General features: G+C 40.7%; 1 protein-coding gene across 3 annotated transcripts in view; it reads left to right on the forward strand.

The window, feature by feature from the left end:
* The window catches only part of ARHGAP32 (Rho GTPase activating protein 32), a 236,965-nt gene that overhangs the window by 75,571 nt on the left and 133,604 nt on the right, over positions 1–27,790 (forward strand). For all 3 annotated transcript variants that reach the window (XM_060251779.1, XM_060251780.1, XM_060251781.1), the window contains exon 5: positions 23,950–24,036. In XM_060251779.1, the coding sequence (XP_060107762.1) occupies positions 23,950–24,036 (87 nt within the window). The remainder of the gene's footprint in view (positions 1–23,949; positions 24,037–27,790) is intronic.

Consider the following 27,790-nt stretch of genomic DNA (forward strand, 5'->3'; position numbering starts at 1 on the left):
AGTGGGTGAACCTGAGATGGTATGTCTGTTATTGTTAGGTATGCTGATTGTGTTGTCAGAATGAATATGGCAACAGAATTGGCATCTTGATTTGTTGAAGGCCCTGGTCCCAGAGTCCATCTGCATGTTAGAAAGGTCATTGTTGTGAGTGAGAAATAGCTTAAGGTTAGGAGGCTGTCTGTGAGCAAGAAAAGTTTTGCCTCTGAATGCCTGTGAAAGAGGAGTATCATTGTTCCCAAATAGGTTGTAGGTCATTAATGATGCGCTGAACTGGTTTGAGCTGTACATAACCACCTGTGGTGTTCTATTGTTTTGTTTGGGCCTAGTTTATAGCAGGTTTTTCCTTGGTTGGTACCATTCTGGCTTTGTGGAGGGGGCTATTGCAATTCCAGGAATTGTAGATGTTGCAGGTGAGAATCTCTGCCTGAGGGATTGGAACAGACATGACTGTAGCATCGAGTTTGTCTATAGATGATGGATTATTTAGTGTAGGGGTGTCAAACTCATTTGTTATGATGACTGGATTTGACACAAATGTACTTTGTGGGGTTGAGCCACGCATGTCATAAAACCTAATGCCAGGTAGTAGAGAAGATATAAACTTTATAAAGGATACAGAGACACACAAAGATTTTTAATTTAAAATACAAACATGCGTAAAACTCTTGTGATATTTTGTTTAAAACTGAAAGGTGAGGGAATGGTGGGATCTGCCAGTGCAATTTTAAAAATAAAACATCAAGCACAAGCACAAGGATCACAGCAGAAACTAAAAATATAAAATGCTCTGAGCCTATGAAAGCATGAAATGGTGCTGGGCATTGCAAGCCTCTTCTCCCACCCCACCCCACCCACTCAGTTTGGCAGTGGCTCTCCAGTTTGACTGTGGGTTCCCAGGTTGGAGTACTCACTAGGCATCAGTTCTTGGGTCCGTTCAGCAGAGACGAGCTGGCTCAAAGCATCAGCCCTTTTATTTGCAAGTAGCTTCAACTGGCCGTAAACATTGCAAAAGTGAAACTGCTTTAGCATCACTCCATTGAAATACATTGCAGCACACACGAAGTTTCAAGAAAAATGTGGAATGGATTTTTCATTAAAGTCCCTGGGCCCAGATGGACCAGTCTGCTTGGGTGCAGAGACCTTAATGGAAAATCCATTCCACAATTTCTTTGCAACTTTGCAAGCCCAGAACAGCTTCCAGCTGAATCAGGCAAAGACAAGGCAGAAGGAGCTGGGAATATTGTCAGCAGCCTCTGAGCTTCAAAGGTGAGGACAGGAGGAGGGGGGGGGGAGAAAATTGCTGTGGGCCTGACTTGAAGCCCTGGGTGGGCTGGAATGCGGCCCAAAGGCGGGAGTTTGACAGCCCTGATTTAGTGTGTTGAAAGTGACTGGAAGCATGTAGATATGTTTGGTGAACAGTAGGTTTCCCTATGTATTTAAACAGTGGTGTCTAGAAAATGTACTTCTTGCGTGGATTGGTTCATGATTGTGGGGTGGAAGTTGTTGAAGGCCAGTGCTTCTTTTCCATGATAATGTCATTAGTAAGTCTCATATACAAGAGAGGGATGTTAATGGATAGGAAATACAGCCCCAGATCAATTATAGAAATGTTGGCATATTGTGGTGCCATGCAGGTACACATGGTTGTGCCATTGGTCTGAAAGAACAAATCTTCACTAGATCTGAAGTGGTAGCAAAGTCAGCCATGGTGTTGTTAGAGGTGCTGTTCCTAATAACTTGCAAAGGACACCACAAGTCAGCACATGTGCTTCCGTGTTCTACACTACTTGCAATTTCTGGGTCAGATACAAGGGTATACCTTTGTAGAGCAAGTTACAATAGTCCAGTCTGGAAGTGATCATTACGTGGATCATTGCAGCCAAGACACAGGTGGAGAGGTATGGAACCAGCTGCTGCATGCAGGTGGAAAAAAAGCTGATTTGGCATCCGTGGTTACCTGGGCCTCCATAGATAGGGAGGCATCCAGTATCACCTCACTGCTCATTGCTCTCAGTGCTGGCACTAGTCACACCCCGCCCAGAGCTGGGAGCTATATTTCCACATCCAGTCAGGTGCAGGACCTCCATCTTTGTTGAATTCAGCTTCAGCTGGCTCTGCTGCAACCAACCAGCCACAGTCCCTAAGGTCCTGTCCAAGACATCTGGGGCCAAGTCCAGCTGGCAGTCTATTAACAGATAGAACTGGACGTCATCCACATATTGATGGCACCCCAGCCCAAACCCCTGGATTAGCTGGGCAAAAGGGCACATATAGATGTTAAAAAGCATTAGGGAGAGGATCACCCCTTGAGAGATGTCACAGTCCAGTGGAACTGTGGAGACACCTTCTTCCCCAGTGATGTTCTCTGTCCCCAACCATGAAGAAAGGAAGAAAGCCATTGCAAGGCAGATCCCCAAATTCACACATTGGCAAGGGATCGTGGTCAACTGTGTCAAATGCTGCCGTCAAGTCTCTAAGAGCAACAGCAGTGCCAACTGGCCTCGGTCCAACTGTCTCCAGAGGTCATCCATAAGGGCGACCAGCACTACCTCAGTCCCATGGCCAGGTTGTAAGGACAGAGGCATCATCCAGGAAAACCTACAGTTACTTAGCTGCCACTCTCTCAGTTACCTTATCCAAGAATGGAAAATTCAATATTGGGTGGTAGTTGACCAAGACTGTCAGGTCTAAAGATGGCCACTTCAGGAATGGCTGCACCACTGTCTCCTTCAGCCTTCCTTCAGAAGTTAAAAGAAAACTTTCTGAATTACTATTTAAGTGCTTATGATCATTATCGGGGTGGAATTCTATCAGGAGCTCCTTTGCATATTAGGCCACACTCCCCTAATATAGCTAATCCTCCTAGAGCTTACAAGGCTCCTTTTTGTAAGCTCTTGGAGGATTGGTTACATAATGGGTGTGTGGTCTAATATGCAAAGGAGCTTCTGCTAGAATTCCACCCCTGATCCATTATGATCATTTACCTGCTTTCCCCCTCTTGTTTGTTGATATTGGTGGAAGTATAGTTGCATATTTCCAGTTTGGACTTGATGGGCCGTTGGCCTGATCCAACATGGCTTCTCTTATGTTCTTATGTTCTTATGTTTGTGCTATTATAGCATGATGCCAACAGTATTGCCTAATAGTAGAAATAATGCAATAATCTAACAGTGACAATTTTTTAAATAACCGCAAATATAAATGGTCACCAGGGCAAACAATTCCAGAGAATTAGTGAATTCTGTAGAATTAGTAATTGCTGTGTAGACTTTGTGACCACTATGCAGGTTCAGATAGATCCAAGTGGGCAGCCGTGTTAGTCTGAAGCAGTTGAACAAAGCAGGAGTCAAGTATCACCTTTAACACCACCAACAAAGTTTTCTTCAGAACGTAAGCCTTCGTGTGCTAAAAGCATACTTCTTCCTCGTCTGAAGAAGTGTGCTTTTAGCACACGAAAGCTTACATTCTGAAGAAAACTTTGTTGGTCTTAAAGGTGCAGTTTGACTCATGCAGGTTCAGAGTTGCTGATAAAATTTCTGACAACGATGAAAGTAGTACACCAATTTGAAATGCATGTTTTTGGAAGTAAATGCAGCCTGCTTGCAGATCTGTATTGATAGGACTCCAGCCTGTCATTTTAAGTAGGTATAAGACAAATAATAGTTTACATTAATTGTGGCAAATAACTTCTCTTCTTGCCTCTTTTAAAAAGTGGAAAGGACAAGGGATTTATTTTTTTCCCTCTGAAGTTATATTCTGAAATATTCTGGTCAGGTTTGATGTGGCTTGGGCTGAAATGGCAATTCTGAGTCACTAATTTAGCGGGGAGTAAAAGAATGTTCACTTAGAAAAACAGCATAAAATGTTCCAGAGTACAGTACCAGTTATAGATATTTTGTTGGATTTCCTTATTGCCTAAGTACAAATCATGTAGGTTGATTAATGCATACGACCCTCTGATTAAAAAGCTGCTGAACGTACCATTTTTTATTAGTTTTATAATTCTAAAACTATAAGTAGCTTTTTTAAAAGAAATGTTTCTTTTTGAGCTAATTTCTCCATACATCCATGATAGTATAAAATAATAGACTCTGCTGATGATGTACAAGATAGCAGTGTTATCTCACTGGACAAATTCTTATTGGCTCCTATAGTAAACATGGTAACCTGGCAACCACTTCAGAGCTGATTTAACTCTTTCCTCAGCATTATTACGCTGATGCTCATTTTTTAAAAATGGAATCTTGATTCTTATTAGGACAATTGCTTCCAGTAGTGAAGGAAGAAAAATATAGCATTTGCCAGTCTTGTGTTAAAACTGGATTGTGCAATCCCACCCCCCCCCCCCCAAAAAAAAGCAGCTGCTTGGTGTATATTTTCATTAGTTGATGTTCTTTGTCTCGTCAGTAAAGATTCCTGTAATGCTGCTAGGTAAAAGGAAGAAAGTCAAGGGTACTGTTTTGTGGTGTGGGAGAATGGCAGTAAGACCCTGCTAGAGTGGTATAGTGAAATAGTAATCATGGCACAACAGGATTACTGTTTCACTATACCACTCTAGCAGGGTCTTACTGGCTCCTATAGATCCTGGTCAGTCGCTGTCTTCTAGCCTAGCCGCCTGCACAGAGTTGCATTGAGGATATAATATAATAATCCCATGTTACATTAATTGAGCCACTTAGAAGAAGGGCATGATAACAAATGTAATACATAATTCAATTAGTTGTACTTTTGAATACAGATAGTAACTGTTTGAACAACTGCTGCTGACTTGCATACCATTAGGTTGGCAGTGGTTCAGGGTCTTGAATAATGCTTGTGAATTAAAGTCTTTCTGATACTGCTTCTGAACATTTATGCTGTTCTGATTCTTTGGTACAAATGCAGATCTTCTGCATGGACTGGCACCACAGTCTTAGCACGTTCTGTGCACTGGCCCTATTTCTGGCAGCTATTTTGATTTCAGCAGCAGAAAAATTTGCCCTGCACATTTTATTAGTTTCTTTCCCAAGTAATCTGTGAAGCATGCAGCAGCAGTGCTTGATTTTTTTGGTCAGATGCTGGATATTGTTCCAAATTGCACTCTCTCTAGCACTCATGATTTCAGGGGGGTTTCACTGGCTTGTACGATCAGGAGAGATAATAGCAATAAAAAAAGAGACAGGAATTGGAAACCAAATGGAGCGAGGCAGTATCTTTGCTGTCACTTTTTTCCCCACTCCTTTCAGTTGTAGCAGCTGACTAATGCCTAGCCTGAACTGTTATCCCTGCATGCATTCCCTCCCTCCCTTGTTTCTCTTGGCACTTGTTAAGCTCCACGGTTTGTCTTGTGGGACCTTTCCAGGGAGAGCGCGAACGAAAGGAGCAGGACTGATTTCTCTACAGCACAAATTGAGCATGAAATGGGCAGTGTGGAAAAGGCTAACTGGGCTACCGAGGGAGATCTCCATCCCTATTCATAGGCACGTTCATCCAAAAGAACATTAGCATCAGGAAAAGGGGCACCCAAGCGGAATGTGGGGATTTTAATTTGATTTTGCTATGCTGGAGTTCTCGCATCTCGGAGCTGATGCCTGGAAGGCTTTTTCAATTAGCTGTTGGGAAACTAAGGACAGCTTTGGAACTCTTAGGCCTTGGCTAGGGGTTCTTGCCATGGAAAGAACTAATCGCTATAGCAAGGGTAAGTGTAGTCTGAATTGGCAGAAGCAGCTTTTAAAGACATCTCTTTAAAAATATTACAGTATGTAAAGATGGGAACTTTACAAACAGCTGGGGAAATACATTAAATGTGGTAATGTTTTTAAAGGTGACTTTTTATAAAGCAAATAAATGCATTTTATGAATGTCCATATGTGCAGTTCTCAAATGTCATTGGAAAGGCTTTTTAATAATGAAAACCTTTTGCAGCCTGCAGGACTGAGAGATACAATTATCAAGTGTTTTTTTCACTTTGAAAATTAATCTTAACCCTCTTGACAATTATGCACACTGACTTTTTGCATTTATTAAACTAAGCTATTGAATACAAGGAGATAATTTAATGACAATATTCTGGCATTTTGTGCTGTCTTTAGTTATCATTCTTACATTGCAAAGAAACTACAGCAGTTGGAGGCCAAATGGGGGAAACCCCCCCCCCAGTATACTTATGTTTAAATGTGTTTGACCAGTTGCTGTTAATTCTGTGTTTATGTATGGACATAAAAAAGGTTTTGCTGTGTATTTTGCCTGTGGTTAGTGTCCACATGTGCATAAAAGCACCATTGCTGCTGGCTGTGGGAATGAAGGTTCATGCACATATGAGGCTGTTTCTCTTGCTAGTGTATCTGTTGCATGCCATCAGGTTACTTCTGCTTTAGGGCAATCTTCTGAACGAATCACATCCAGAATGTTGTATCATTAACAGACCTTTGCAGTTCTTGCAGACCGAGGGCTGTAGCTTCCTTTAGTGAATCAATCTATCTCACGTTGAATCTCTCTCTTTTTTGACTGCCTTCAACTTTTCCTAGCATTATTGTCTTTTCTAGTAAATAAGTCTTGTTTTCTCACGAGGGCAGCAGACTACAAAAACTGATACACTCATGGGCTATTTATCAGTGTTCTGTTGAAAGTAAACTTTTAAAAATCTTGCTGCAAGCATGGTTATGCTCTAAAGAAATGAAACTGGAAGAGAAGGGGAAAGAACATGTGTAGTATAACAGGCATGTGAAAACTCAGTTTGTTGTTGGCCTATCATGCATGTGGCTCTTCCAGCCTCCCCTCCCTTCTAATATGAAGCATGATCAAGGAATCCCACTGGTTAGTCATGATGACCAGTGCTCCATCTAAGCTGTGGAGTCTTGTGAGCAAATATTCTACTTTATGAGCAACTGGCATTAAAGTTGTAATCAGTTTGCTCTGGGGCCATCCTTCCTGAGCTAAGATAAAAAATTTGTGAGCCAGAAGCTATAAAACTGTGAGCTAGCTCACACTAACTCAGCTCAGAGGGAAAACTGCTCATGACATACAGGCACACTGTTTAACTAGAGCTAGTTGCCCCTGCCCACAATATGCAGGGAGTATAAATCATAATTTAATATGGGCCTGGTGTCATGGCTGGTGGAGCAAGAAAGTAACTCTGGTTCTTAAGAGCTCGTATTTGTATGTCACTGCTGACTAGAATTTGTTTTAAATCACCCTCTGTGTCTTGTGATGTTTTGAGATAATGTACATATATAAAAGCTGGGCCTCAAAACTCTATAATCTGAAAAACGAGAGATTTACATTGATAATGGTAAAAAAATCCAATGGAAGGGATTTCCTCTAATCACTTACTGAAATAACATTACTCCAGCAGATTTTTGTGCAGTTTCCACCAGCTGGACACTCAATGAAGTTGCTGAGCAGTCAGAAGTACTTCTTCACCCAAAGGGTAATTAACACATGTAATTCACTGCCACAGGAGGTTGTGGCAGCTACATGTGTAGTCAGCTTCAAGAGGGGTTTGGATAAACACATGGAGCAGAGGTCCATCAGTGGTATAGATGGACAAGGTATAGATGGAATTCTTTGACTGCGGCAGTGATGCTCTGTATTCTTGGTGCTGGGGGGCAACAGTGGGAGGGCTTCTGGTGTCCTGGCCCCACTGGTGGGTCTCCTGATGGCACCTGATGTGTTTTTTTTTTTGGCAACGGTGTGACAGAGTGTTGGACTGGATGGGCCATTGGCTTGATCCAACATGGCTTCTCTTTATGTTCAGCAAATTTCTCACATACTTGAATCAGTGCAAGTGGCATTCTGACAATTGGGGGGGGGGGCTGACTGCATGTTAAATTTGCCCTAGGGACATTCCTGGGTTGTGTGTTGTGGCAGAACTGGCCAACTGTAAGCCTTTTCCTTCCCTGGACTCCTCTCTTGCAGTAGCATGGTCTAAGGCAGGTTGAGGAAACTATGTGGTACAGAGGGACTACCTTTTAAAAAGACAAAACATTTATTTAAAATTTACAACTATATACAGGCATTTTGAAATAGTGGACAGAAGAAATAAAGTAGGGAAAAACGCTCCTTCTTTCCCTAATATAATACTTGCCCTGGCCATACCATCCAGAACAGACAGACTCACCAACCCAACTGACTGAACTCAAAGCCCAACTCAAACTGAATGCTTCCCGCCAAAAATCACTAATATAAAACCCAATTCCCGCCCAGGAACTGGTTTTTCCTCCTACAGCCTTCTGGGAGACCAGACTGAAAGACTTCCTGTCTCTCTAGGAGGCCTCTTCAGAATTGCTGCTTCCAGACCGGAGGGGAGGGGGCAGGAGAAAGAGACTAGGCTAGGGCTTGACTCCAGTTTGATGGCCTCTTCCTGCCAACTCTCAGATAACCATAGACTAAAATGGTGTTTCTCCACAGTCATATTCTAAATTTCTGCAGTTCCCAATATTGAGATTCTAGTACACAAAGAGAGGAGGGGCTCAGACTTCCTCTCCCCACCTCATTTCCCTGGCCTGAAATGACCCTGTGGGGAACTATTTGTCTCATTGTGGATTAGCTCCCCCCCCCCAGGCCATTACAAACTGGGAAAGTGTCATGGGGTAGATCTAAGCCTACTCTCTTCTTGTGCCTCAGTCCTGGTCCAATATAGGTGTGTACATGCCTAGGGAGTGCACAGCTTTAGACCACACCTCTCCACTCTACCCAAGAGAAGACATTGAACATATAGTTAGGCCCTTATTTCTTGGGGGTCTTGCTTAGGGACCATTCAGTCAAATTTGATGTTCTTTTTGGTTGACCTTGAGTTGGACATTTACCAATACATGAATTTTTGTGGCTGTGCTGAATATTAGTGTAATAGAGCTACAGATGATGTGTCCTAGAGAATAAAGCAATAAGATGCCTTGCTGATAAAGTTTTGAGGCTGGGTGATGGTACAGTAAACTTGGATATACGTTTAACTGAAATGTTGGATACTTGATTCCAAGAAAATATATTTACGATTAAAGTATAGATGCTGAGAAAATTCTTTTTGTTAAGCTTCTATAATTGTAGACATTTAGTGGGAAATTGATCAACTCTTGTTAAATTACATTAACGTTACACAGAATGAAAGTTTAAAACTTCTGCCTCTGTAGCTCCCTATGATCAAAATGTAGTAGCATTCTTTAAATAACATTCTTTAAATAACAGTAAGTGGACTCGAGGCTCCGTGCCTGCCTTCTGGTTTGATCCTGGATCGTTTCAACCCCCTCAGCTTGGAGGAAGTTGACAGAATCCTCTCTGCTGCATGCCCAACAACTTGCGATCTGGACCCCTGCCCCTCCTGGTTAATTAAAGCTTGCCAGGAGGAGTTACGATGTCCTATACGGGACATCATAAATAGATCTCTTTCAGAGGGTCTTTTTCCAACTCCTCTGAAAGAGGCAGTGGTCCGCCCTCTCTTGAAAAAAACTACATTAGATCCGGCCGAATTGGCGCATTACCGGCCGGTCTCAAATTTGCCCTTTTTGGGCAAAGTAATAGAGAGGACTGTGGCGTTACAGCTACAGAGTTTTCTGGATGACGCTTCCACCTTAGATCCTTTTCAGTCCGGCTTTCACCCGGGCCACGGGACAGAGACGGTGTTGGTCGCCCTCATGGATGATCTCCGGATCGAGGTGGTGTGGCGGTATTGCTGTTGCTAGACCTATCGGCGGCGTTGGACATGGTCGATCACTGGCTGCTGACCCGCTGCCTCGCCGACGCAGGGATTCAGGGGTTAGCCTTACAGTGGCTTTCCTCTTTCCTTGAAGGTCGGGTACAAAGGGTGGCGATTGGAGGAGAGCTGTCTCAGAGGCACCCACTTAATTGTGGACTGCCTCAGGGGGCGGTTCTCTCTCCAATGTTATTTAACATCTTTATGCGCCCCCTTGCCCAGATCGCCCGGGGACATGGGCTGGGTTGTCACCAGTATGCTGACGACACCAGCTCTACCTATTGATGGGAGGCCGGGCCGCTGATGCCCCTATAGATCTGGACCGGGCATTGCAAGCCGTTGCTGACTGGATCAAGCTGAGCGGACTGAAATTGAATCCAGCGAAGACAGAGGTCCTTTGCCTGGGCCGCAGCGCCCCGGAAGGAGGGATTCCCCTTCCAGCTTTTGACGGGACACCATTGGTACCAGTGCGTGAAGTCAGGAGCTTGGGAGTGCTACTGGAGTCCTCCTTGACAATGGAGGCCCAGATAGTGGCCACTGCCAAATCCGCCTTTTTTCATCTTAGACGGGCAAGGCAGTTGCCCCCCTTCTTGGAGCGAGGCAACCTGGCAGCAGTGATCCATGCAACGGTCACCTCGAGATTGGACTACTGTAATGCCCTCTACGTGGGGCTGCCCCTGTACCGAACGCGGAAACTACAGCTAGTGCAGAACGCAGCAGCCAGGCTGCTAGTGGGACTACCCCGGTGGGAACACGTGTGGCCTAGGCTGCGGGAACTGTACTGGCTGCCAATTGTATACCGGGTTCGTTACAAGGTGCTGGTTATCACCTATAAAGCCCTATATGGCCAAGGACCTGCCTACCTTAGGGACCGCCTCTCTCCATATGTTCCCCAGAGAGCACTGCATTCCAGTTCACAAAATCTTTTGGAAATCCCTGGGCCTAAGGAGGCCAAACTTAAAACAACTAGGGAGCTGGCCTTCTCTATAAAAGCGTGGAATCAGCTGCCGGAGGAGGTGCGGGCCCTGCGGGACCTCAACCAGTTCCGCAGGGCCTGCAAAACTGCCCTCTTCCAAGAAGCCTTCAAGACGTAACCAGACTGAATATTACGCTGCCTGGATAAATAGAGACTGTAGCACCACCGTATTGTTTTTTAGCTTTTTAACATTAACTTATATTTGTATTTATATTGTGAATTGATTTTATCTGTATTGTTATATCATGATATCATATCATGTTTTGTAAGCCACCCTGAGCCTGCCTCGGCAGGGAGGGCGGGATATAAATAAAAACTTATTATTATTATTATTATTATTATTATTATTATTATTATTATTATTATTATTATTAACATAATATTATTATTAACATTATTAACAAGTTCTTACATTTCTCCTCTCTTTTATACTTTATTCATCGCATACTGTTTCATAAATAACAATTGAAAATGAAATATAGTTCCAATTCCAGCATTTCTCTGATTTTTTTCTTTTTACTGTAATGCCTGTTATCAGACCATGTGCATCCCTGAAAAGATGCTTCTATACTATAGCTATCATGCATGGAGCGTTTGGGTGGTGTGGGGCTGTCAGTCCTTAAACAGTTTCTCATAACAAAGAGAATTCATAAAGAAATCAGTCATATGCACCCCTCTGCTTGTGGAAATGGAATGTTCCATTTTCTCAGAATGGAAAGAGGTTATGTAATTCAGTGAGCTCTAGTAGGGGTAGTGCATGAGTGACAGACCCATGGGCTGAGAGTTATGAGTTTGCTACAGCAGAAATTGGGTTGAATGTGAGTAATGCTAGTTTAGAAGCAGTAGTTCAGATAAATGCCTTTGTGGAACTTTTCTCTTGGACATGAAACTCGGCTTGATTCAGAATTGGCGGTTTACCTGCTTTTTCTTTGCAGTACTAAATGATAATTTAGAATTCATTTAAATCAGTATCTGGTTTCAATTTAAGAATTTCTCTACCTTGATTCTCACCAGAGCTGTTAAACTGGATAATATTTGCCTCTTAATATAAGCATCAGCATATTTTTCCCCCATATGTCATAGATTTATCTTAGTACGAATAATAATTTATGTTTATAGTTGTTGTTTTTAATGAACATGTTACTGAGAAGTGCCAAGAACATCAGACATTACAGCCGCACAGACTGGCAGCCTGCCAACTATGCTCAATCTCTGCAACACATTCAGAATGCACACTCATCATTTTGTGTGAATTGGTCAGCTCATAGATTTTCTGTGCATGTACAGCTTTCACAGATTTAAACCAGATTTTTGTTTGTATGTACGAATGCTGTACAGCCATGGAAAATCCACCTGTTGCACTATTTACTCAAAATTATAATCATGTGTACAGACTGCTTCATGGGGACTGTGTGCACCCAGAATTTGTGGATAGTGTGCCATCAGTTCATATAGATGCAATGTCTGAAGAAGGGTTGACATAATAAAGAGCTACCACATTTCTCTTCTTCCGTCTTCCCTGCCATTTGTAAAGTGACTTCTGCAGGCATTGGTGAATCTTGATGCTATTTTATACATTACTCAAAGAGAGCCCTGGTCTTGCCACCAAGTATATTTTGAGTACTTGCTTCTTGAGAAGTATCTGTTTAATACACGTATTTGCACGTTTTTCTCTCATGAAATTGTATTTAATATTGTATCCCAAACAACCTTGCTCTAATTTAGTAGACTGAAGGCATAATAGAAGGTTGTGCAAGCTCTGATGCTATTTAAGCAAGTTCTTGCATTGGAGTTAGAATGCATGAAGTGCGTTGCTCGCTGTGATTATCTGTCCCAGATCACAGTGGTCACTTATTTTCAACAAATAACTCTGTATGCAGAAACCTTTCATCATGGGACATGTTGTGGGAACAGGATGATTGTGTAGAAACAAATTCAGCTAAAATCTGTGGGATTTACTTTTACGTAAATGTTCAGCTAAAGAAAGCTCTACTGGGACTTCCGGTGTTATGGCGGAGCGGAGCGGCAGCGTCTCGGGGCTAGCTCTGGAACCTGTCGACTTCTAGCCTTTTAGGGGGGCCTATTCTAGGGTCCGTGCTCACTCTGTTGGAGAGTGATAGTACAAAGAAGGAGCGAGGGGAGAGGAGGAGCCAGGCTGGCTCTTTGAGAATCCCCCTTACCTTATTTCCCGAAGGCAGCAAGTGTCGGTAGACGTTTTAGCTCCAGCCACCGGCCACGGAGGTTGTGCGTGGTGGCCGGTTGAAAGAGGCACGAACTTCCCTTTCTCCTCCCTGAATATCTTGACGTTTGTTTTGGGCGGCTGCGATTGAAGGTCCATGTTGTCCGGCTGGTGCCCCTTGCCCGCGTGTGTTTGAGGAGGTGTCTGAAGGCCGTGAGAGGTAGACGGCGGCGGCGGCGAGAGTCCCAACGTGGAGCAGCGCGACAAGGAATTGAACAAGAGGACGGTTCTATTCTTGTTTTTGTGTTATCTATGTTTATTCAAGGCCAAGAGTGAAGGCGCGGCTTCTACTTGTTTTGGCTTGTTCTGTCTGAGTGATTGATTGGGGCGTTGGTCGGAATGCGGAAGTGGCTGTGAGGAGACGACGGTGGCTCAGAGAGTTCATTCTGAAGCGCAAATAGCAGAGAGAACAGGACAGTGAACTGCTGAGCAATATTGGAGAAGGAACTTTAAAGAACAACTCTACCAATTGGAATAGCGGATTTATACAATAGGAAAAGAGACTTTATAAGTAGACCGTGTGACGTTACTTCGGTTGTTTTGGACATTGGTTGTTTTGGACATTACCTTGAAGATAAAATTAGCGGACTGATTAATGTATTGTTAAGCATAATTGGTGCCTCTATTGCTGTTGAAAACCTTAACTGAAAAGTAAGTGCTAAAAGAATTGAATTTTTTTTTTTTTCTCTCTTATATAAAGTGCGGACAGAGTGTGAATACAGATTGCTAGGATGTCTCAACAAGGGAAATTTAAAGCCTCCCCAGGGCAACCTAAAACGGTTGGTGCTGCAATTGCACAAGAATCAATCAAAGAGTTATAGCAGAATTTTGCTGAGGCACTTAGTCAGGTACAGGCTTCACTATCTAAACAGATACAAGCACTGGGTGATAAATTTGATGGTTTAGATTATAAAATCACCGATACCAAAAAAGATGTGGCAGAAGTGGTGAAGATAACTAAATCAATAGAATATAAAATGAAACAGACGGAAAGTAAAATGGGAGATCTTGAACAGAAACAAAGTGAACTAAATTATAAAATAGCCCAGATGGAGATGAGGCAGGCTGAATACGTCCTTAGATTTTTAAATATACCCGAGGAAAAAAGTGAGGTTTTACCAGAAATAATGGCGGACGCATTAATGGATTGTGTAGGAATAGAGAAGGAAGAAGTGGAAAAAGAGATTGATAGTATTTATAGGGTTAACACGCTATACGCCAAAAAGAATGACCTCCCGCGTGAAATACATGTGCGATTTGTTCGAAAGGTGACCAAAGAAAAGGTTTGGAAGGAACTTAAAGACCGACAGTTAATGATAAAAGGCGCTAAAATCAAAATTATGAAAGAAGTGCCCTGGGCAATACGGATTAGAAGAAAAGAATATTCCAAACTAACTGAGTTCTTGCAGGGGAAAGGCATAGTATACAGATGGTTAATCCCGGAAGGACTATCTTTTACATACTCAAATTCCAGGTTTAGAATAGATTCGCTTTCGGAGATGGAAGAATTCATTAGTAAATATACAAAAAATTGGCAGGGAAAGGGCTGGCCAAAAAACCCTAGAGATCAAGAGGAGAGAACCTCACAAAATGATTCTGACCAATATTTAAAGGAGCGCGAGGAGGGAGAAGTAGGTCAAGAAGAAGAAGACGCGTACAGAGAAACTAGGTTACAGAAAAAGAAAAAATCCCAGTGGAGAGAGTGAAGATTAAAAATAAATTAAAGGTCAGAACTAATTAAACAAAATGAAGATAGTCTCAGTAAACATAAATGGTTTAAACTTGCCCCAAAAAAGGAAACGTGTCTTTCACCAACTTAAAAAACTCAGGGCAGACATTATCTGTTTACAGGAAACGCATATAAAAAAGAAGGATGAGCACTTATTAGCGAACAAGGGTTTAGGGAAAGCTATATGTACCTCTGAGGAGGGTAGAAAAAAGAGAGGATTGGTAACTTATATTCAAGGTGACATACAAGCGGAATTAATTTTTGAAGGGAAGGATGCCCGTTTTCAGGGCATAGAGATTGTTAAGCATGGTGAAAAATTTCTTCTAATAAATGTTTACGCACCTAATGAGTCACAAGGTACCTTCTATAGAGAATTATGTCACAAGGTGAGGAACTGTGAATATGAAAAGATAGGTATTATTGGAGATTTTAATGCTGTGAAAGATCCACATTTAGATAGAAGTGTTTGGAACAAGGACAGGGGGAAACCTAAAAGGAATGGAAGTAAGGTCCTTCCTCAAAATTTCATTAATTTGGCCGAAGATTATGGTTTGATAGATATCTGGCGTACGTTAAATCCAAATAGGCGGGATTATACATATTTTTCAAACAGGCACAACTCCTGGTCAAGGATTGACATGATGTGGTTCTCAGTTGATATGGTCAAAACATTACAGGAGGCAGAAATTCTTCCCTCAACGATTGCGGACCATTGTCCTTTAATTTGTGAAATGAAAAGTAAGGAGAGGAGATCTGGATGGCGAATGTACCATAACCTGACTAATAATAAGAGGTTTGTTGAATTCATACAGAAAGAAATGACCTTTTTTTTTCAAGTGAATGCACATGATGAGCTGTCTCACACGACGTTGTGGGAAACAAGTAAGGCATATTTCAGAGGATTGGTTATCAACTTTTTAGCAAATAAGAGACGGGAAGATGCTAGAGTAAGAACAGAGCTGACCGACCTAATTAAGAATAAAGAACTCCAGCTAAAACAAAATCCCTTACAAAAGGTAATTAAAGAGGAAATTAAGAACTTAAAACATAAACTCCACTTACTGATGCTGGAGGAAATGGAAAGGAAAATAGCATACTCTAAGCAACATTACTTTGTCAATGCCAATAAGCCAGGAAAGTGGTTAGCTCATAGAATAAGGAAAGAAAAGGAAAAAAGAATAATTAAAGTGTTAAAAGACAAAGAAGGGAGATCTAAAGTCTGTTTGGAAGACTTAAAGACGATTATAAAAGAGTTTTATTCAGACCTATATAAAAAGGCTGATATTCGTAGGGAAGAACAAGAAGCTTACTTGATTAAAAAGCCATTGATGGAAATACCGGAAGACAAAATAAAAATTTTAAATGAACCAATTACCATGTTTGAATTAGAAGAAGCTTGGTCCAAGTTAAAAAAGAATAAAGCGGCAGGTCCGGATGGTATTCCGGCTGAATATTATATTACTTTTAAAGATTTGTTAATCAATCACTTTAAAAGTTTAATACAGGAGGTTTGGTACTCGGCAAAATTACCGGATTCCTGGAGACACAGTAATGTGACACTTATACCGAAACAGGATGGACAACTGGATGACATTAAACATTACCGTCCAATATCTCTACTGAACGTAGATTATAAACTCTACTCTCTAATTCTGGCTAATAGGCTTAAAAAGATGTTAAATAGTACAATTCACCCAGATCAAACGGGTTTTCTGCCATCTAGATACTTACGTACAAACATTCGTATTTTAGCTAATATTTTGGAGTATCTGGACCTGTGTAGGGATAAGCAGGCTGCTCTTATTTTTATCGACGCGGAAAAAGCGTTCGATAATCTTGACTGGAACTTTATGTTTGAAACTTTTAAGAAACTTAAGTGCGGAGGAGATTTTCTTAACAATATTCAAGCGATTTACGATAAACAATCAGCTAGGATAGTGGTAAATGGAGACCTAACGGACGAAATAATACTTGAGAAAGGTACGAGACAGGGCTGCCCGTTATCCCCTTTGTTATTTATTTTTTCTTTGGAAGTTTTGAGTAATTCGATTCGGATGAATGACAAAATTAAAGGCATTAAAGCAAAAGGAGAGGAGTACAAGGTCCTGACGTATGCAGATGATATGGTGCTGATTCTGCAGGACCCTCTTGACTCAGCTGAGGAGGCTTTAATAGAACTAATTGAGTATGGTAAGGTAGCAGGCCTAAAAATTAACAAACAGAAGTCAAAAATCTTAACAAAAAATATGTCTGGCTTAGTATCTCTTGAATTAGAAAATAAGATGGGTTGTAAATTAGAACATAAAATAAAATATTTAGGCGTAAACCTGTCAAATAGATGCAGTACTATTTATGATAATAACTTTATATCGCTTCTAAAAGAAACGGAAACACTGTTTAAAAAATGGAATAATTTAGGACTATCTTTTATGGGGAGGGCAGCACTGATTAAGATGTGTATATTACCAAAGATTTTATTTCTGTTACAAATGGTGTGTTTTGCTGTTAAGAAGCCGTTTTTTGTTAAAATGAACCAGCAGCTCAGATCTTTTATTTGGCAGGGTAGGAAACCCAGAATTAGGTGGAAAATTTTGTTGGATAAGAAGCAAAACGGAGGTTTGGCTCTACCGGACCTGGAAACTTACCATCTAGCTTGCACGACTTTATGGCTTAAAGAATGGATACTTCTAGAAAACAGGCGGATTTTAGCGATAGAAGGTTTTGACCTCCAGGCCGGTTGGCATGCCAACCTTTGGTATGTAGAGAAACCTCAGACTTATTTTAAAAATCATCTGATTCGAAAGTCCCTTTTGGAATGCTGGACCAAAATTAAAAATAAGATTTATAGGGGGAAGACTCCTAGATGGATATCACCGGAAGAAGCTGCAGTACAACCCAGTTTATGGAAACCCACAAAACCAATTAGATATACTGATCTCCTCGATGACACGGACAAGTTAAAAACTAATGAGGAGCTGGGCAACCAGGGTGTGAAAATAGACTGGTGGATAATGGTGCTGATTACAGCGAAATTCAATAGAGACAAAATTTTAGGATTTACTAGACCGAATTATGATTTTGACAAACTGTTACTTTCAGGTCCACATAAACTAATTAAAAGAGTATATAATTATGTCTTACAAATGGAGTTAGAAGATGAAGTAGTCAAGGCCACAATGATAAAGTGGGCTCAGAACCTGGAGAAAAACATTATGTTAGATCAATGGGCCACCTTATGGAAAAATAACTTCAAAATAATCAAACCGGTTAGTTATAGAGAGAACTATTTTAAAATGTTTCACAGGTGGTACTTCACCCCGTCGCGGTTGAGTAAAATGAAGTCTACAATGTCACCGAAATGTTGGAAATGTGAAGTTAAAGCAGGCACTTTTTTCCATTGTTGGTGGACATGTGATTTAGCAAAAAAATATTGGATCATGGTCTACAATTTATTAAAAGAGATTTTAAAGGTAAACATACAGCTTAAAGCTGAGATGATGCTTCTATCTTTGGTTAGGGATAATATACCAAGGGAAGATGAATACATTACAGTCTATATCCTAACGGCCGCTAGAATACTTTATGCCAAAGTTTGGAGACAAAAGATTATACCTCAAAGGGATGAGTTAATACAAAAAATTTTGGATGTCGCGGAGATGGATATTTTATCTAACATGATAAGAGGCATATCAAAAAAGGAGGCAATTGACAATTGGAAAAAACTTCATGGTTGGTTGGATTTATTGAAATGAATGTAATGGAGGAAAGTATGTGTAACAAGAGAGATAAAATTTTGGAATGGATGTTAAGACAATGTAAGCAAAAATTACCCATGTCTGTATAGTCCACAAGCAACCTCAACTTGTACAATGTATTTAGATAATGTATTTTGTTTTTCAATAGAAATAAAATCGTAAAATTGTAAAAAAAAAAAAAAAAAAAAGAAAAGAAAAAGAAAGCTCTACTAAAATCTGTGGGATTTGCTTCTCACACAAATAATACAGAATGAGACTAAATATTGTCCTATGTCATTATCAATATGATGAAAGTCAAGTCCTAAAGGTTGATTTCTGGAAGTTTTGTTTTAGGAACCAGTGTGGAGTCAGATTTCTTGGTTTACATAAAGCAGTGGTTCTACAATGTCCTGGGGAACTGTCAGTGTGAATGAATCTGTTCATTGACACTTAACAGCTTTTCTTGTAGTCACAGCAACACTTGTTTCAGCTGCCATGATTGCAGGTATAGCTGTGTCTGTATGCGCACACAGCCTAGTTTAATGCTATCTTCCCTTTGTACAGCTGTAGGCATTTGCAGCAGAAGAGAGATTTACCAATGCCTGTAGAGAAAGTGTTTGTAAACTGGCTATTAGATAATAGTTTGGCAAAAAGAATTGGTTACAGGAGGGAGCTGGATATTGTTGACTGAAATGAAACAGCATATTAATAAGGCAGATTATATTAGTTGATTTTTGCTTCCATTCTTTTACAAATAGTAATTTTTCTAAATGTTGGCCAAAGTTTGGAAGAGCAGCAATTTCCAAATGCAATGAAACCTGCTGTTTGATTATAGGTAGCCTTAATGCCAGCTGTATGCATTCGCTGGACTTGCCAGCTAGTGAGCTTAAACTCCAGTCTGGAAAATTTAAAACAGTTCTTGTTTCCATGGCACAATGGTGTGCTTATTGCCAGGTGAACAATCATCCTTTCCACTCAGGTCTGAAAATTGGTTGACTGTGCTTCTTTTCTTTCCATCATTTCCCCTGTATATTTCTAATTGTAATTGATGATGTGTGCAGAAGGCAAGTGGTTGAACAAAGAAAAGGGTTCATGAATCTCACTTCAGTCATTTTTCTGTTTTTTAGGCTAGTCTAATTTAGTTCATTGTTCTCAGCCAAATTATGTTGCTTTCTACCAAGTTGTTATGTTAGGAATGAATGCACATGGCAATAGTTTTGTTTCAAAGGAGGGGAAAAATGAGATGCCAGTTTCCTAACACAGCAAAATCTAAAAAGGGAAAATATTCAATTCCAAGAAAATTGTGTTTTCTAAACTTCAGCTTCTATCACAGAGACATATTATGAAATGTATATTCAAAATCTTTGCTAATCAGTATTATGGCATATGTTAGCCACATTTGGCACCTATTTTTGGCTTGCTAAGGCTCCATGTAGGAAAGCTTTCCAGTATGTTCTCCAGCCTTTTACGATCACAGATAAATTGGGATACAATCTATATGTTTCAAATGTGTTATAATATTGTTTTGCTTCTCGTAGAAAATATTCCTTACATCTGAGCCAAATGTATGCCAAACTTCCTTTTAGTATGTACATTAAAGATAATAGTTGAAAATCAAATGTGTTTTAGTGGGTTTTATTACCTTATGAAAACTGATATAGCCAGTAGTGAAATTAGGGATGTCAGACCTCCGGGTGGGAGTGGGGTCTCATAAGAACATAAGAGAAGCCATGTTGAATCAGGCCAGTGGCCCATCCAGTCCAACACTCTGTATCACACAGTGGCCAAAAATTTTATACACACACACACACACACACACACACACTGTGGCTAATAACCACCGATGGACCTCTGCTCCATATTTTTATCTAACCCCCTCTTGAATCTGGCTATGCTTGTAGCCGCCACCATCTCCTGTGGCAGTGAATTCCACATGTTAAATCACCCTTTGGGTGAAGAAGTACCTCCTTTTATCCGTTTTAACCCGACTGCTCAGCAATTTCATCAAATGCCCACGAGTTCTTGTATTGTGAGAAAGGGAGAAAAGTACTTCTTTCTCTACCTTCATCTTGTAAACCCCTATCATGTCACCCCGCAGTCGACGTTTCTCCAAGCTAAAGAGCCTCAAGCGTTTTAACCTTTCTTCATAGGGAAAGTGTTTAATCATTCTAGTTGCCCTTTTCTGCACTTTTTCCAATGCTATAATATCCTTTTTGAGGTGCGGTGACCAGAATTGCACACAGTATTCCAAATGAGACCGTGCCATCGATTTATACAGGGGCGTTATGATACTGGCTGATTTGTTTTCAGTTCCCTTCCTAATAATTCCCAGCATGGCGTTGGCCTTTTTTATTGCAATCGCACACTGTCTTGACATTTTCAGTGAGTTATCTACCACGACCCCAAGATCTCTCTCTTGGTCAGTCTCTGCCAGTTCACACCCCATCAACTTATATTTGTAGCAGGGATTCTTGGCCTCAATGTGCATTACTTTGTACTTGGCCACATTGAACATCATCTGCCACGTTGACGCGCACTCACCCAGCCTCAGCAGATCCCTTTGGAGTTCCTCACAATCCTCTCTGGTTCTTACCACCCTGAACAATTTAGTGTCATCTGCAAACTTGGCCACTTCACTGCCTACTCTCACCCCCATCTTTGGACTAGCTTTCCACTGCTTAAAGGAGTCCTTCTTACCTTTTACAGCTTCCATTACTTTGTTTGTTAACAATGCAGGCTTTCTCTTATACCTGTTTGTGCCTTTCCTAACTTGTGGTATATATTTTATCTGATCTTCTAGGATTGTAGTTTTAAATAGCCTCCAAGCTTCCCCAAGGGTTTTGACTGTATTTACCTTTCCCTTCAGTTTCCTCTTCACATGCCTCCTCATCTCAGATAATTATTTTTTTTTCATGTTTTTGGGTGTTCCTCTCTGCCTCTGGCCAGCTACCTGTTGGAGGGGACCCCCCCCCCCCAAACAGGCAAGAAGCTGGAAATAAACATGATATCTTGGAGTAATACTCTGGTTTGTAGGCAAAACTCTATGGTAGTAGCTAATGCGATTGGTAATAGCCTTGCAAACCTAACAAGGAGTGCTTTAAACTAAATCCTATGGGGGAGCAAGATAAAAATTCAAAGCCTAGTATGATAGCAATAATTGGAGAAAAGAACACTAAAGTTTTGCTGGGAGCAGTGCATATGCTAGGTAACATTCACTCACAGGAAAGTACTTAAGTGAAAACTGCAGGGCACATGAACCATGGATTTCAAAGTCGCTACACTAATGCACAGAGTATGGGAAACAAGCAGGAGTGTCAAGTGGCCTGCCTCAAGGATCTGTCTTGGGGCCTGTTTTGTTCAACATCTTCATAAATAATTTGGATGAAGGAACAGAGGGAATGCTTATCAAATTTGCAGATGATACTAAATATCATAATGTTGCAAATACCTAATTCTTCCTTGAATGTCACTGTTTTTCAAGTCCATTACAAATCTAGAATGGACTAGCCTACAGTCAGGATGGTATTAACAAAGTGATTAGGGTCCATGAACAGAACCCTATATATCTTTGTATGTTTACACTTTAATTGGTAACTTAAAAACTCTCTATCCAGATCTCATCACATGGTTAAACAGTGCCTGGACTTTATTACTTAATTGTGAAGATTGTTTGAACACATCAAGCTTTCTTATTTGGAGTCAATCCATTGGTTTATCAGTGTCAGTTCTTGCCTGAAAATGCAATAATGTTAGGAAAAGTTGAAGGCAGTAAGAAAAGAGGAAGACCAAACATGAGATGAATTGACCCAGTCAAGGAAATCATGGCCTTTCGTTTGCAAGATCTGAATGACAGAGGATGTTTTAGAGGTCACTAACTTGCAGGGTTACCATAAATTAGGAGTGTCTTGATGGTACATGCCATGCACACACTGTCTACCTTGACTGGCAGTAGCTCTCCAGGGCCTCAGTGTCTTAAACATCATCAAATCCTTTTATCTGGAAATGTCTGGACTTGAGCCAGTGATGCAAAGCAGGAACTCAGCCACAGTGCCACTCCCTGTTTGATTGAAACCTCCCCCCATGGGAGTTTGGAAGAGGGAGAATAGAAGTCACATGCACTGAAAATCTGGAGTGTGTCGAAAAGAGGGTTAGCCTAGTTACAAGGAGTTCTGTTATAAATAAGTAATATATGAATAATAATATTATTACAATGCAATACAAATTAATATATGGATGTGATGACAACCACTACTGTACTTCCCTGTTTGAAGTGGGATGCTCCAGCAATTTGACTCTGTTTGTCTAAAGAGCCCTTCCTATCCCAATACATTTCTTAGAAAAGTTTATTTCCAAGTAAGCAGTTTATTATTGTAGCCTTAATGTGAATTAATGGGCACAATCCAGTTAAAATTATTATTTTTAAATCCCATGCATTTCAGTGAAGTAGATTTAACCTTGCTTTCAGTTGATTTCTTGGCATGCTTGTCATGATGACTCCCCATTATTATCATATAGCAGGGGGGTGGCCAACAGTAGCTCTCCAGATGTTTTTTTGCCTACAACTCCCATCAGCTCCAGCCATTGGCCATGCTGGCTGGGGTTGCTGGGAGTTGTAGGCAAAAAACATCTGGAGAGCTACCGTTGGCCACCCCTGTCATATAGGATAGGATACCATGTGATTTGTAGTGTTGGCATTTGCCCTTGTGTTCTTTATGTGAAATCACTTCCCTGTGACCCATCCAATTAATGATTATCTTGACATGTATAAATAGTTTATGTTTAGGAGCAATCAGAGCACCTGTTGCTGGTTTTAGTGCTTATGAGATTGTTTTGCTACAGATTTTCATGTTTTACTGTGTGAAAAAATGAGAATTTTTATTTAACGGAAACTTTAATCTAAGGCTGCTAGTCCATTAAGAAGTGAATGGCATTAGTTATGTACAATTCATACTCCAGAAATGGAGCCCTGAATAGTTATATTGCGTTATGTGCAGTTGCTGTGTCAAGAGTAAAATGTGACACAAAGAATCTAGTTTTTGGGGGGTGATCTTTCAAAATGAGAACTGGCCATTCCAACCCCTCAACATAAATTTAATAAAGCCAGATCTCTGTCTGGGGGAGGCTTATTGTGAAATGTCAAATAACTTTTTAAAATTAATGAATGATGCTATAAAACAACCTGTTATAGTAAATATTCAGTTACATTGAAATGTAGATAACACGGTTTAAATAGTGCTTTCCTTAGTCATCTCTAAATACAATAAATTAGTTAGTTACAAGATTGCTACAACTGCAGTGAATATTAATGGGATTATTTGATAACTAGAGATTTAATCTTTGTGCTTTTTCGTATCAGGGCTTGTCTTACAGGTACACTAGAAAGTCTTATTTTAAATGTCTGATCAGGCAAATAGATACTTATATGCAAATATTTGTGTGCTGTTACATATTTTCAGTCTATTACCAAACATGCCCTTGATATACAATGTATCTTAGAGCAAACCATATTTGCATGCATTGCTTTATGGATGACTGGTTTATTCCTGTTAAATGACTGTGTCTTCCTCTTCTTTCCTCCCACCCTCTGTTGCTTTCTTAATGTAGCTTTCACTCCCAGAGGAACAGAATGAAGTAACAAGAAATGGCTGTGAATCGAAGGAGCTTGTCTACCTTGTGCAAATTTCTTGTCAGGTAAATGCCATAGCTCTCTCCCTGGTTTGATGTTTATGAAATATGGCATGAGATGCACAATATTTTGATGTCTCTGTTCTTTTAATGGGAGAAGTACTGTGGTGTTAATGTGGAGGGAAAAACTTATCTATCGACACATAATTTCCCCATGGTAGTGGCCAAATGGAGCTCTCTCATTGGCTTATGGAATGCATTTCATGCACTGGACAAATGGCACATCATATGTCAGTCACCACCTCTGAGTTTCCATTGTCTGACTTCCTCCTACTGAAGGACTGGGAACACTGAACAAACTACCAAAACAGACTTACCTCACAGACAGTCACATCTCAGCTGCTTCTCTGTGTCCTCTCCATCAATCAGTCTGAGAAGGGCTGCCTCTTTACTTGCAGCCTCATGAAGAGAGAGATCTGTTGTCTGGAATTCAGTTGTGAGATCTTCAGGCCTAGCACCACCCTCTGGGTGACTTGATGACACCTGACTGGCATGACTTAACTAGTCCTGACTGCTTGCTCCTTTTTAGCAGCAGCCTCCCTATGACAGCCAGTGTGACTTAGCAGTTGCCAGCTCCAGTTTGGAAATTCCTGGAGATATGAAGGCGGTAGAGCCTGGAGAGGGTAGGGGTTGAGGAGGGGTGGGACCTAAGACAGGTACAATGCCATAGACTCCACCCTCCAAACCAGCCATTTCCTCCTGGGGAGCCACTGTTGCCAATCTCTAGGTGAGGTCTGGAGAATTACAGCTGCTCTTCGGATGGCAGAGATCAACTCCCCTTGATATGGGAGGGGGGAGTGAATGCCTTCACTTGGGTGGGTGAGAAGACAGCAAGAGTGGGAGGGGCACTCGCCCAGAGCCTCTTTCTAGATCCCATTGTATTTTTGTCACAATGGGTCTTATTCCTAGTATTGTAATAATACGTATCGTAGAGGTGCACATTTGCATATATCTGTTCTGTCTGTCTGTACTATGTTTGCATTGTGCTTAATTTGCATGCTTAAACCAGCCAGTAAAATGATGGTTTGGGAATTAGCAATGGATTGTAGCAACTTGATGGAAAGTTTAACAACTGTTCAAATGTGGGTATTGAACAAAGCTAGTTAAGAGGTTATGATAGGGTATAATTTTGAGACATGCAGATGAATCCATCAATAACTGAAATTGTCTGACCTTATGTTTAAAACTACTGAAAAGGAGACATTTTGAATGTAAGCATCAAGTTTTCATTGATGGTAGATTCTAATATGGAATTGAGATTTTGATATTTTGGGTTAGCTTTTATAGCTCCAAGTTTTACAGGCAAGACTTGCCACATCAACATTCTTTCATTGGTTTCAGTTAATTAGCCTGTTAAAGAAATAGCTTCTGTGCTTGGCAAAATATCCTTAAGGATAAAATCAAAAGGTGGATATCACTTTAGACTCTTCCTTTCTTAGCACTGTCTCTTAAAGAATCTATTGTTGCATCCATGGAAAAACTGGGTGAATTATTAGTCTGATTATCCGTATGGTATTTCAAAGAGTCTTTCTTGACTTAAATAGCAGTTGATGGTATATCTGAGTTATCTCCTCCGTTGAAAAGTCTGTGGAATAAACATAGAAGTACTAGTCACTTACTGTCATAAGACACTGAGGAGAAAACAGTATGTTTGTAGGCAATTTCTCATATATGTTTGTTCAGTCTCTGTTAAGTTTGCTCAAGCCTTCCCACAAAGCAAGTTCTGTAGGCTTCTGTTGCTTGCTTGTTTGGATCCATTGAATTCATACTTAGTTTAGTTTTGCATTGTCTTTACAATGTTACAAAATATGCTAAAGCTGCACAAACTTATTTGTAAAATGAACTTTGATAGGCTGATATTCATGGAAGAGCAGAAGATGGTTCGTGGTTACATATAGTTGTTTTTTTTTAAGTGTTCTTGGCCATTACAGTTTTCAGCTGCAGACTGGATGTTAAATTTTAAAAGCATTGTGACTATTAACAGAGCAGGATTGCAAAACTAATTGAGTCCACATGTATCTGCTTTAGCCAAGTGAACTATGTTTAACAATGTGAGAATTTACATTTGATATCCTTAGAGTCCTTTAAAAATGCACCCTTAATAAACGTACATGGCATCTATGCATAATTGCATGTAGTGCTATAGTGAAGATGAATATAAACATCAATACAGATTCCTCCAACCCACTAAAGTGGCTGCATATTCCATAGTCATGCTATGAAAGGAATTTAGTAAGTGCCCTTAATTCAGTATTCTGAGAACCCCGACTTTCTGTCTATCTCTGTCTTTAAAAGAAAGATGAAACTCATTCCTATTCTTAAATGACCAGGGAAACATATGGGGCATGCTCAGTGAAATCTAAGAAGCCATGGGAGGTACAATGATTTCCAGTGATTAAGTGGTTGTGTTTTGGTTTCTAACATATCTTTTTGTTCACTTCCTTGTGATGGGAAACAGCAGCATAAGGTATGTGGAGATGAAAAAAAAAGGTGCAATGGCAATTATATTAAGTATGTGAATACATGCACATTTGCTTATTTTATAAAATTCATGGTTGTAGCAGTAAACTGCTTTTGTTGTATAGAATCTTTCTGCTAGGGAGACTATATACGCTGGACCAGAGCTCTTGAGAAAGAAATAATCCAAAACGATTGTCGGGATGTGGTCCTTGCTTTGGCTTTTTTTTGGATGCATATGTCCTGGTCTATTCAAGTCTTGGGGTACTTGAAAAGAAACATAGTCACATGATTGTTACCAGTACCTAGGGCATTACTTATGAAGACTTTATCTTTGATGGTTGGTGTTGAACGCCTTGGAAGATGATTTGCTAGACTGCGTCTTGTTATACCACTTGGGTTATTGTTGAACCTTCTGATATTTTGTATTTATTTCCAGAATTATATTCATTGTGAGTAACTTTTTTGTCTCCCATGGTCCCTACTGTCTTGCTGTAGCATATCTTATCTCATACATATAGCCTAACATCCTGATGTTTTCCAGTTCTCCCATTGGCTGTGATCCATATCACTATAGCCATTGGCCCATGAACCGCCGGTCAAGACAACTTTCATGCCATTGGCTGGGTCTGCTCCTCTCTACCACCACCAAAGGCAAGGGAAGATAGCAACAGAGAATAGGACAGGCAGTTAAACAGGCTCACAGACAGGCAGACAGTAGCTTACTAGAAAGAGACAGTTCTTCAACATTATCTCAGTTAGCTCAGGGCCAGACCAGCCAATACAGTGTCTCAGTGACTGCCACAGGATGAGCCACCATTTAAGTGGGAGTTCCTCCTTTTAAGAACACCATGGGGCCTGATCCTGAAGTGCAGGCAATGGAGAAAATCTCTCTTGCGGCTCAGCCGTCAGGTGGCTGGGCTATGTTAGAGCAAGCAGACAATGCACTGCTTTTCTTCTGGGCCAGGGCCTCGGCAATCTTGCTGCTGAAGCCAGTTGAGCCCAGTGATGGTAATGGCAATAGGACCTTGGCAGCAGCAGAGGTGAGGAATGGTGGTTGTTGGGTGATAGGACTGCTCTTTGGCTGAGCCTGGAAAGGAAGGTGAGAAAGAGACTTTGTCTGATCTGATCATCTGGCACCCAGTAGCCGAGTGGTAAGAAAGAGCTTCTCCGTTACCTTCATTACAGTACTTGGGACTTGTGGCATTTTTTTAAAAAAGGAACTCCCAGCCTTAAAAGGACAGTGTGTCCCCATGAAAATGGGTAGCTGTGTTGGTTTGAAGCCACAGAACAAAATTTGAGT

The sequence above is a fragment of the Heteronotia binoei genome, chromosome 12 (assembly GCF_032191835.1).
Source record: "Heteronotia binoei isolate CCM8104 ecotype False Entrance Well chromosome 12, APGP_CSIRO_Hbin_v1, whole genome shotgun sequence".
NCBI lineage: Eukaryota > Metazoa > Chordata > Lepidosauria > Squamata > Gekkonidae > Heteronotia > Heteronotia binoei.